This window comes from Alosa pseudoharengus, unplaced genomic scaffold, assembly GCF_046254945.1.
Source record: "Alosa pseudoharengus isolate Yale_2024_CS ecotype anadromous, Long Island Sound unplaced genomic scaffold, YU_APseudo_1.1 YU_APseudo_1.1_scf_1, whole genome shotgun sequence".
Classification (NCBI taxonomy): Eukaryota; Metazoa; Chordata; class Actinopteri; order Clupeiformes; family Clupeidae; genus Alosa; species Alosa pseudoharengus.
In genome coordinates, this window is record NW_027468564.1 from 25,730,720 (window position 1) to 25,743,219 (window position 12,500).

Sequence of the window (12,500 nt, forward strand, 5' to 3'; positions counted from 1 at the left end):
GGGGGGCTTGTCGCCCCCACAGGGCCCTGGTCCTTACACCCCTGTCCCCTGGCCTGTCAGTCACAACTATAGTGTGTGTGTGAGTGAGAGAAAAAATATCCATATGTGTGTGTGTGTGTGTGTGTGTGTGTGCGGTGGGGGGTGGGGGGCAAATATGATCCCTTTGTCCTTTGTAAGTGTATTTAGTAAAGGTGCATTAATGGTCCCGAAATGGTACATATTAGTACTTTACTGGCTCAATTGTGTTCCCTATAGGGTACAGGATCAAAAGTTTTACCTAATAGAACAAAAATGTACCCCAAACGTACCCCTATTTTTGAGAGTGTGCGTGGTGGTGGTGGTGGGGGGGGGGGGGAGGGGTAGTCAGGGAAGAGGTGGGGATTTGTAGGGGTGGGGGTTCCAGGTAGTTAGGGACAGATGCTGTGTGTGTGTGTGTGTTTGTGTGGTGTGTGTGTGTGTGTGTGTGTGTGTGTGTGTGTGTGTGACGACTCATCACAGGCTGAACTAACACCTCCCCTCCCCCAACCCTGTACTTACCGCCCTCAAACATTCCATCTCCCTGTCACACACTTTTCTCATTTCCTATCTCTCATTTCTCTCTCATAATATGAGAAACAAGTTTTACTCTTTGAGAGTCCAACATCTATCATCCTGTAAGCCACTCATGTAGTTCAGCAATGCTCTTTCATCAATGTACTAAACACAACAGCCAGTTTCATATTTTAATTTCCCTACCCTCTTATTTCTCTCTGTCCTTTTATCTCTCCCTCCCTCTCTCCCTCTTCACCCCTCTCTCGTCTCTCACCTCCTGACTCTGAGCACTGGCCTCTACACTCATTATCTCTTGCTATCTCTCCCAACCCCCAAACACAAACTATTTCCCTCTCTTTCTTTCCCCTCCTCTCCTTCTCTCTCTCTCTCTTTCCCTCCCTCCCCCAGAAGCCTTCAACAATTCCTTGTTTCTATATTCTTTCTCCAACAGGCACCTTTCGTCCGATGCTTTCGTCCGATGAAAGAAACTACACCATTGTGTCATGGCTGTCTCCCTTTGCCTACCCATCCACTTTCTGGTTTTCCTGTTCCCTTTCTCTCTGGTTTTCCCGTTCCCTTTCTCTCTTCTTTGATTCTCCCTCCCTCCCTCCTTCCCTCCCTTCTTCCTTTCCTTCCTTCCTTCCCTTGACACCCTCTCTCCCCCTCCTCTCTCGCTCACCTCCCCTCCTTCATGTGGTATGTGTGTGTGTGTGTGTGTGTGTGTGTGTGTGTGTGTCATGCTAAACTCCTCCATGAATCAAAGGGGCCGCCCCAGACCAGACCTGGAGGTAGTTACTGCTGACGGAGGGCAACAGGTGAGGCCTGGGTGAGTGGGGTGGAGGTGGGGGTGGGGAGCAGGCGTCTGAGGGGGTTTGGGGTAAGAGAATGTGAAATGAAGAGTCTGCGATTGTGTGTGTATGTGTGTGTTTGTGTGTGTGAGAGAGAGATAGTGTGAAAAAGAGAGAAAGAGAGTTTGTTTGGAATCATTTTTTGTGTGCTTGATTGAGAATTGAAGACAATATGTGTGTGTTTGTGTGCTTTGTTGAAGATGTGTGTGTGTGTGTGTGTGTGTGTGTGTGTGTTCGTGTGTGTGTGTGTGTGTTTGAGAGGCAGTAATAAATCTACAAGCTGAGGGGCGTTGTTGAAGAGGCCAAGAGCTTTTCATGTGAGGCCGATGACAGGGCACAGGATGGTACATCATGTGTGTGAATTTGTGTGGTGTGTGTGTGTGTGTGTGTGTGTGTGTGTGTGATGAGAGGAGGAAAGAGAAGCATGGAGACAAGAGACAGAGGGAACATGAAAGAGATAGAGAGAGAGTGATAGAGAGAGAAAGAAAGAGAGAGAAAAGAGAGAGAGAGAAGATGAGACCCATTTAATTGCCTGATTATACACGGATGAGCTTTCTAAAGCAACCACAACTTCCCCACACTGTTCTCTTGTATGCTGGCGATGCCATGTGGCTACAGCCATCTCACTCCACTTAGTCTTCCCCACACTATTCTCCTGCATGCTGGCGATGCCATGTGGCTACAGCCATCTCACTCCACTTAGTCTTTGAGTGTGTGGGCCATGTGTTTATACAGTATGCTGCATGTATGTGCTGGGAGACTGACGGTGTGTGAGTGTGTGTGTGTGTGTGTGTGTCTGTGTGTGTGTGTGTGTGTGTGTGTGTGTGTGTGTGTCATTTTCTGCAGCACAATATAGACCTTGAAAAACATCAACCACACATACCACCGAGAGGTCTCTCTCATCAACCATGCTGTCCGTGTCCTCTATTCACAATCTGTCTCCTTGATATGGGTACTGGGACAAGACTTTGAAATTCTCCCTATTTTTGGTTTGGCGACTTGGAGACAGTCATAAGAGTCTAAATAAACATGGTCTAGTAGTAACACAGTCATAAGAGTCTAAATAAACATGGTCTAGTAGTAAGACAGTCATAAGAGTCTAAATAAACATGGTCTAGTAGTAGTAACACAGTCATAAGAGTCATAAGAGTCCAAATCATCGTGGTCTAGTAGTAACACAGTCATAAGAGTCTAAATCAACGTGGTCTAGTAGTAACACAGTCATAAGAGTCCAAATAAACGTGGTCTAGTAGTAAGACAGTCATAAGAGTCTAAATCAACGTGGTCTAGTAGTAACACAGTCATAAGAGTCCAAATAAACGTGGTCTAGTAGTAAGACAGTCATAAGAGTCTAAATAAACGTGGTCTAGCCAAGTCTAGTCCGGCACGCCTGGCTGCTAATGCTGTGTGTATAGGAGGGACCAGGTCTCTCCTTTCTCACCCAAGCGTGAAATAGTCACACAAGTCATCTAGACAGGACCCACACAGAGCCGTCTTTCATCCCGCCCGATCACAAATACCCCACCAATCACACGCAGCCAACCACTCACTCCCGTCTAGCCCAGAGACAGTCTGACTCCGGAGCTGACCCCCAGCCGGATCGGGGCCTAAACTCAGCCGAATCAGAGCCAAATGGAAGATGTTATCTGGGCAGCTGCTGGGAGTGTATGCGTGTGTGTGTGTGTGTGTTTGTGTGTGCGTGTGTGTGTGTGTTGGGGTGTGATTGACAGGAGGGGTGAGGGGGGTGGATGACCTCAGCCCGTGACCCTGTGATTGGCCTGCTTGTTTTCATATGTCAGGAAGAACATGGGGAGTAGATGATTGGGGTCGTGTGTGTGTGTGTGTGTGTGTGTGTGTGTGTGTGTGTGAGTATATGTGTCCTTGTGTGTGTGTGTGTGATACGACAGGGGGGGTGGTGCGGATCACAGGAGTCAGTTTGGTGGTGGTGGTGGGGCGGTAGCTGTAAAAATCTCAGCTTTGCTGAAGTTGAAGACCAGACCACCCGCTTTTCATCCCCTGTGACCATCCCACTCCCCCAACACACACACACACACACACACAAACACACACACACACACACACACACACACACACACTCTCTGCCGCCACCTCGATTATCCTGTCACCACCCCCAACCCAACATCCTCTGTGCAAACACTCACGGGTCTTTCATGTCAGAACGGCCGTTGTTTCGCAGACGCTCTTAATTCTTCCACCCGGTTCGCCCTCCTGTCATGTTCGTTTACTTGAACCCTTCAGCTCGGACGTCCCCAAAGTGCTGTGTGTGGGTGTGTGTGTGGGTGTGTGTGTGTGTGTGTGTGTGTGTGTGTGTGTGTGTGTATGCGTGTTGAACTCAGCACTAAGACGTCTGTGATCAGGAGGCTTTGGAAATTGTACACTCCCAGCTTGTTCAGAGTCTGGGGCTGTTCTATGTTCCATTCTACTGTGATGTTCTAAAGAGCTGATAAACTGTGAACGCTTGGGGGTTATTTAGTCTATTCTAATGGGACATTCTAACATCTGAACTTTTCATGTTATAAAAGGCTTATGAGACTTAAAACTACAAGATTCTCATGTCATGTTTCAATAGTAGCACCTCAAGAGCCACTAATTGTATGGCCGAACATATAGCCAAGCAGAGCAGATACTCTCAAACACACAGAATCGTATGTGCATACCTCCTCACACATACACTCACATACAAACTGACATATATTCATATCTCTATTTTTTTTTAAAAACTACATGCGCCACATGTCAGCCTCACAAACACCAAAGTGATATCAAAAACACAGTATTGTAACTGATACATTATCACACAACTCTCACCCGACACCCTTCCACCAATAACACACATTAATAATTACATAACATACCTTCTCTCACACATACATTACCATAGACATACCCTCTCTCACACACACACTACCATAGACATACCCTCTCTCACACACACTACCATAGACATACCCTCTCTCTCACACACACTACCATAGACATACCCTTTCACACACACACTACCATAGACATACCCTCTCTCTCACACACACTGCCATAGACATACCCTTTCTCACACACACACTACCATAGACATACCCTTTCACATGTCTTTCTTTCTCTTTTTATATCTCTTTATTCCACCCTCCAACAACAACAAAAACATCAAAAACTAAAATCTATCTATCTATCTATCTATCTATATATATATATATCATAGTGACAGACAGACAGAAAGACACGCAAACCTACATATCACCACCACCCCCCCACACATACACACACCCTCTACACATTCACCCGCACACAAAAACATGGCATGGAAAATGAGAGAGAGGCTCTCTCTCACTCTCTCACATTATAGGTCACCACCCACCCATTAACTACCAAAACACACATACAAACACACTCACACACACACATAAACACACATGCACACACAGACACGCACACATACACCCTCCAAAACCCCTCCACACACCCACACCAATCCATTACCAAAGCACACATACAAACACACACACCCACACACACCCACACACACTCCCCATCCACTCTCTCTCTCTCTCTCTCTCTCTCACTCTCTCTCTCACTCACTCTATCTCTCTCTCTCTCTCTCACTCACTCTATCTCTCTCTCTCTCTCTCTCTCTCACTCTCTCTCTCACTCACTCTATCTCTCTCTCTCTCTCTCTCTCTCTCTCTCCTCTCTCACCTGCAGTCACGTGCTCTCCGCCCTCCTCCAACACGCTCTCCTTCCCCTCCTCCTCCTCCTCTCTGACCATCTCGTAGAGGAAAGCGGTGGTCCTGCGCCCGATGTCGCTGTGTGGCAGCGCCTCCACGAACAGCGCCCCCTCGCCCAGGCGGAAGCACCGGACCGCCCCGCGGGCCTGCTCCTCCTCCCCCAGCAGCGGACGCAGCCGCCCAGCGCGCTCCACGTACACGATGGAGCCCCGCGACTCCGCCTGCGGCTTCAGACAGACGCGGAGCCCCGAGGAGGAGGAGGAGGAGGACGAGGAGGAAGGTGGGGGGAGGTTGGGGCGCAGGTTGACTACCAGGGCGCCGGTCGGGTAGAGCCACTCCAGGGAGCCCTGGGAGCAGCGCAGGTAGACCTGCTCCACGTCACGGGCATGGGCCTCGTGAGTCAGACCACTGTAGAGAGAGAGAGGGGGGGGAGAGAGGGAGAGAGGGGGAGAGAGAGAGAGATGGAGAGAGGGGGAGAGAGAGAGAGAGAGAGAGAGAGGGGAGGGAGAGGGAGAGAGATGGAGGGGAAGAGGGGGAGGGGGGGGAGATATGGAGAGGGGGGGAGAGAGAGAGAGAGGGGAGGGAGAGGGAGAGAGATGGAGAGGGGGGAGAGAGAGAGAGAGAGAGGGGAAGAGAGAGGGGTGGAGGGCGAGATGGGGAGAGAGATGTGGATAGAGACAAAGAGAGGGAGAGGAGGAGAGAGAGGGGAAGATGCAAAAACATGACAAGAGCAACGATTAGCTGAAATTCAAATGTTTTATTTCCCTGTGGAGCATAAGCAATGAACATTGTATGGGTGCTGTACAGCATAACATATTTCTAAGGTATCATATTATTGATGGAAGGTAAGGAGGTTTGGAGTGAGTGAAAGAAAGGGTTTAAATAGTATGTGGTCACTATGCAGAAGGCCTTTCAATTCAAAATGCAGGTACACACACACACACACAAACACACATTCATAAGCAGTGTGTGAAGGCCTATGAATGAGTAAAGTTAATTTACAATCAGACAATATACCTCCATTAAACAACAAAGAATTCTAACACACTTAGATGACTGGCCCATCGTTGCCATGACAGGAGAGAAAAGGGGGAAATCTGGAAGCCTTTGAGAGTAAACAGGGGGATACTTAAAAGTCTAAGTCCTTGTGGTCATGGCAAACCGCACATTAGTGAAGCAATTAACTCCAGAGGAGTGGAGAGGTTTCAGAATGGGACAGAGTGGTGGAAAATAGGGATTTGGGATTCATTTGTCAGTTCAGAGGCCAAATGTGGTTAGCTCATTTAAAGGTGCTTTCAGCTCATTTAAAGGTGTACTGTTATAAATGTGTTTAGGCTTGTCAAATAATTATGTTTATTTGGAAAAAGTGATACAGAAAAAAGTACTTCCACTTGTAAATGAATCATGTATTTATGTCTCCAGAGTGTTTTGTTGTATTTGACAGTTAGATGGATGTATTAGGAATAGGAACAACCTAAAAGAACCGGGTGGGCATGGATGTCAGGAAAGTTTATCTTTCAAACATTACTTCAGAAGTAAACTTGCGCCATGATTGTGGGTCTGAAGGTAGGCCTGTTTCAAATCTCACATAAATCATTCAATGCCTAGCTCAGTTAAAACTAAAGCCATCACAAACTACAAACGGTTATGTTTTCTGACTAGCTTATCTATGGCCGATCCACTGCTCACCCGCACCCACCCGGTGCACATCTGAAACGCAATTTCACTCTAATTAGCTTATCGCCCTGCGGTTACTCTGAGAAGAAACTCGATTAAGGGACTGTTTCTTATCTGGTTAGGAAAACAGTGACCCGATATGACCGATAAGTGGGCCTCAAGGCGACCACGGGTCTGCTCTCTCCTTATCTGAGGTCGTCTGACCAAAGTTTAAAAAACGAAACTTTAGGGAAAAGATCATGGACATGTCTAGTATTTTATGTCTCCTTGTTTCTGTTAATTTTCTCGTTGCTTCTTTGAAACATTACAGCATATTGTATACGACTAAATCGGGAGTTTACTGTTTACAATCAGCAGATATAAAGGTAGGCTAACTAGATTATATCGCGCGAGCCTTGCCCCATCTGAGAGAGAGAGGGAGGTGACGTCTGGAGCGCGCGCGCCAGTCTAAACAGCACGCGCTGTCTCTTCTGAAGACGAGATAAACATTAACTAACCACAAGGAGCGGAACATCACCTAAACACAAAGATCAAACCTAGGCGCCTGCCTGGCAGCACGCACGGCCCACCCCACTCTAGAAAAGAGCGATTCTTTGTTGCTTTGCCGTTTGTCAAAGTCCGCTGGTTTGGCCCGCACGTTCGAATTAATGCGCATGTTGAAGGCAAGCCCATTGGCTCCCACATAGCATATCAAATGCAAGCTATATCGAAAAGCCAGATGTGTTGGCGTACTGACCTAAACGTGCCGCATTGAGATGTGAGAGCGAATCCAGCAAGAAAGGGTTGAAACCTTAAACCAGCTTCTGTGAAAGTTAGCCTACTTTTTGATCTGTTCCGTTTGGAAAAACGTACACTAACACCTTTCTACTTGCATCGGATGGGAACACTTTACAGGCCACTGGGTGGGTGTTTATTTTAAACTAGACATCTGTGCGCTGTCCTAACCCCCTCCATAATTACAGAGATGTGCGCTTTACCTCCGCATTTGGGTACAGTAATCTGCATGCCACACAGTCACACCGAAACCGACGACTTTGAAGAGCGAGCCTGCTCTCTCCACTAAAGATCTGACCACGCGGACAAATGTGGCGTTTGGCTACCGACGAGCACACCAAGTATCTCCCTCTCCTCCCTCATCCCTCTCTCTCTCTCTCTCTCTCCACGCACACACACACACGCGCGCGCGCATCTATGTGCTCTTCCAGCGCAGCTGTGTCACTCCATTTCTTGAAGGATGTTTTTGATTACGGGCTATTAAAATCATTTGACTGTGGCTAATTAGCCAGAACCTCGCAGGAAAGGTTTTAGCCGGGAGTCGGTCGGTCCTAATGAAGACCAGATTAGGAGAGAAGAGAAGAGAGAGGGTGGGGGGACCGCAGGAGGTTGAAAGACCTCTGGGTGAACACTGGCCAACGGACGAGAACAGCGCTCTATAGGCCTAGCATTCGTAAAATGGATCTGTTATTGATAAAACAACTCATACTGGTTTTCCACCCCCCCCCCCCCCCGCACACACACACACGCACACACAACAATAGCTGCCCATCAACACAATTAGAAGTGAAGGCAGAAGTGAATGCCTATTGATCGCGCTCACTGACCAGTCCCGACACATGGGGTGAAAAGGGGTCAAGGCATGTTGGGACATTTCCCCTGTCCTGCAGCAAGCTACTAATCACAGTCAAGCACTGAATGGACAAATAACAGTGATGCCTTAAAATTTATAGGCAAGTTTTTGTTTGAAGTGCCTCCAATTTCCAGAAAAACATGTCAGTTTATTTTTCATATAACAAGCAATAACAATACACAGCTTAAAGAGTACATTAGTAACCTAGTGCACATAAAATCATAATGCGAACAGTTTGATGCAGCCTAACGTTTTTACTAATTACACAGTTAATTCAGATGCGTTCCAACGCTACGCTACGACCAAACCTCGGCGACACAACCAGCTTTACTGTAGGTCATTATAGTCTGCAATAACTGTTCGAATAATATGCAGTATGCGTTCACAAACTTACCTTCCTTTCCAATTGCATTGGTCACTGGAATACTGAGCGCTGCTTGCCGGCCACAGCAGGGCAGTGGTCACTGCATACACGAAGACTAAAGCAATCATTCTTCAGCTCGCTCCACTGTCAATCTAACCGCTGTTTAGTCCAAGGAAAGCAAAGTCCATTAAAATCCACACAAGATAACGTTTCAAAGGCACCGCAGCTGGACTGGAAAAAAAAGGCGAAACGCATGAAGGCACCCAGGTTTATCCATCCTGTTTTCTCTAACATCTATTCTCGTCAGTGTCGTTCGCCTCGGCGAAGTGAGCGTGTCGTAAGGAGCAGGGGAAGTTTTGAGAGCTCGTAAACTCCACCGGGCTCGCGAGTGGCGTTCAGGCTCGCGTCACGCCTCCCCCCGAGGGCCGATAGGGCTACATAACCACGCCCATGCGGCTGTTTCCTCAAGGAGCGAGTGTGTGTGTGTGTGTATGTGTGTGTGTGGTTATGAGTGCGGCCGGCAGATATTCTTGGGAGTAATAAAAGACACAGATCGAGCACAGGGTCCATTACAAAGGGAATGCGAGGGACACACGCGCTGCATTGCAAGGAGGTCACACAACGCAAGAAGCAATCAACATGGCTAGACGACCTCTCAAAATAGATTAGTATGTTCAACAAATTAGCATGAAGAAATTATAAAAAGCATGTAGGAATAACTGATCAATCTAGTAAACATCTCCTTATATAAGAAATCTAACATTAATAAGCTATCCATCATTGACGTATGCCAACATTATGACGTTTTATATTGCAGTGTTCACATATGAATTAGTCAGAGGGAAAACTGAAATAAAATAAATGCAGCAGAAATTGTTGCCCACAAATCATACACAAACCGTTAATGACATTTGAAAAGGCTGTGCAGAGATGATATTTTATTTTATTGGATTGGGTTATTTCTATCACCAGATACAGTATGTCAGTTATGATTAAATTTACATTCTTTCTGCACAAAGTTTAACCATACTTATCTTAACAGATATGAATATGCATAGGATATCATTCTCTGGCTGTTAACTCAAGGAGCATGTGCATTTCCAAGACCATCTGTGTCAGGGTTATGTGAAGTTCGACAGGAAGAGACAATTAGGAACACATTAAAATGGTATCATTGCCATGGAAACACATACCATACTGAGGCCAGGGACGAAGACAAATTAAATGGCACACCTTTGTGCCTAGTTTCTACACAACATATTTGGGTTAGTTTTACCTATTTGTTTGTCAAAGTCGGGTGTTTTTCTGTGTTTATTTGCTCGCTGGGGCTACATTACATTTCGCACTCATGTGTTCCCGAAGCCCAAGAGCTCTTGGCACTGCGGAGCAGGTGGGACAGGGCTGTGCGAGAGTTTCCCGTGAGAAAAACAGAGCTGTGCGCGATGGTGATACCGACTCAGCACATCCACCCCGCCCCCCCCCCTCCCCCCCTTCTCAACATGAACAGTCTCCTTCTCAACATGAACAGTCCTTTCTCAACATGAACAGTCCTTTCTCAACATGAACAGTCTCCTTCTCAACATGAACAGTCCTTTCTCAACATGAACAGTCCTTTCTCAACATGAACAGTCCTTTCTCAACATGAACAGTCCTTTCTCAACATGAACAGTCTCCTTCTCAACATGAACAGTCTCCTTCTCAGCCAAGAGTTGTGTTTTACACATTCTTTATTGTTTATCACCAACAAGGGATTAGGCAAACATATCACATTTAGAAAAAATAATAATAAAAATAAGATAATAAAATAAATAATTAAAAACGTTTAAAAAGGGTCTTTAATTTCCTTTAACCAACACTGTAAAATTCCTGAAGATTAAAATTCTAAGCAACATGTTTTTCGAAGCTTTGCAGCTCCTCATGCTCCTCGGCTGTACGAGACATGTCAAAAAGGTGACCTCATTACCGACCGCCGGCTCCCAACCGTCACTCTTAAATATTTAGAGACCCCCGACCTTTGAACTTTGACATGACATGTGGAGATTGCCTCCCTTTAAACCCATGCACAGTCACCTGGAACCTTTCAATGTGTCTGACAGGGGACATGGCATGCAGACCCCCCCCCCCACCCACACACACACACACACACACACACACACACACAAACACAAACGGACACAAACACACACACACACACACACACTCCTGACAGGCAGAACGCGACAGTTGACCTTGAGGAGACTCTTAATGGAACAGGCACATTCCAGGGCAGACCTCATCTACTCAAACTGCATGCACAATGCACAAACTCTCTCTCTCTCTCTCTTTCTTTATCTCTCTCTCACACACAGACACACAAAATAGCACTCTATATGCTATAAACTAATGCATTCATACACAAATAACACACACACACACACACACACACACACACACACACTCACTCAGACAGACAGACACACACGAGCACACTAAATGTGCATGCATATATACACACACACACACACACTCCCTCTCTTTCTCTCTCTCTCACACACACATACACACACACACACACACACAGGTATGTTCTGTGGCACTCATGCAAATGTACCCAAACCCGAGGCTGGTCGCTGTGACTACAGATGGGGGCTATGCAATGACACGGGCAATCAGGAATGTAAACAGTGACTGTGTGTGTGTGTGTGTGTGTGTGTGTGTTTGTGTAATTGGTGAGCATGTGTTAAGTGAATGTGAGAGTTTTCTCAAGCCTAGTGGTGTTTGTGAGAGGGAGAGAGCAGATCCCCTTCTTTCTCTCTCTTTTTCTCTCTCCCTCCCTCTCTCTCTCTCTCTCTTCACGCCAAACTCTGACATCTCTCTTCTACTTTTCTACATTCTATGTTCCGCCAACTTAAAAGTCCTCAGAAAGCAGAAAACAAAACAAAACAAGACAAAACAAAACAGAAAATGTCCTTGGCAGTTTGAGCAAAAACACGAGAAGGCAAGAAGAACGTCTCTCTGTGGTGAAAAGATCTTGAGGCAACACCAGATGTTTGCTCATTAACTTCCAGTCATTTATCTAGAATCATTCATACATTACATTAGCATGGCCAAAAGGGAAATATCCAACACTGACATTTGGTTTTCATCGAGTTGCCCCATGCAGCGTGATCAAGATTATTACTCTGGTTACTCAGTGTCCAGATAAATGCTGGCCATGCCTTAAGAACCTGCACTGTCCTTACCCCTGTCCCGGCAGGCCAGAGTGAATGGAGGCCGTGTCCAGTTTCGACCCTGCAGCTCAACGGTCTGGTGATCAGCCTGTGGGTCACTCTCATTCCCTCCTGATTCTCCATGTTTCCACCTGTCAGTCTTTGTACTGTCTCACTCTTGCATTAGTTCTTTCAGTCTTAATACTGTCTCACTCTTGCTTTGGTTCTTTCACTGCCCTAATATTTCTCTCTCTCTTTCTCTCTCTCTATTGTAGATCTGTCCATCCCTGTGGGATTTTTTCTTACTGTTTCTTCATCACTTCTTTTGTGTCCCCTTCATTGCGTGACGCCGAGCTCTCCGATTCTGTCCTGAGCCTATAGGCTCCTCCAGGCTCTGTTGAAGTGACAGTAGTCCACTCCCTCTGTGTGTGTCTGTGTGTGCGTGTGTGTGTGTGTGTTGGCTCAGTTGAAGTGATAGTAGTCCACTCCATCTGTGTGTGTGTGTGTGTGTGTGTGTGTGTGTGT

At 46.5% G+C, this 12,500-nt stretch overlaps 2 protein-coding genes across 3 annotated transcripts in view; both read right to left on the reverse strand.

Annotated features, from left to right (window-relative positions):
• The window catches only part of LOC143123998 (meteorin-like protein), a 12,248-nt gene extending 3,155 nt beyond the window's left edge, over positions 1-9,093 (reverse strand). The window contains exons 1-2 of the mRNA XM_076285258.1: positions 8,818-9,093; positions 5,091-5,527 (exon numbers count right to left, since the gene is read on the reverse strand). Coding sequence (XP_076141373.1) covers positions 5,091-5,527; positions 8,818-8,915 — 535 coding nt within the window. The 5' untranslated portion in view covers positions 8,916-9,093. The remainder of the gene's footprint in view (positions 1-5,090; positions 5,528-8,817) is intronic.
• Positions 9,094-11,734: 2,641 nt separating this feature from the next.
• Positions 11,735-12,500, reverse strand: part of qtgal (queuosine-tRNA galactosyltransferase) — a 60,844-nt gene continuing 60,078 nt past the window's right edge. For both annotated transcript variants that reach the window (XM_076285264.1, XM_076285269.1), the window contains one exon: positions 11,735-12,500. This exon is cut by the window's right edge and continues 240 nt beyond it. The gene's annotated coding sequence lies outside the window, so the exon portion shown is untranslated.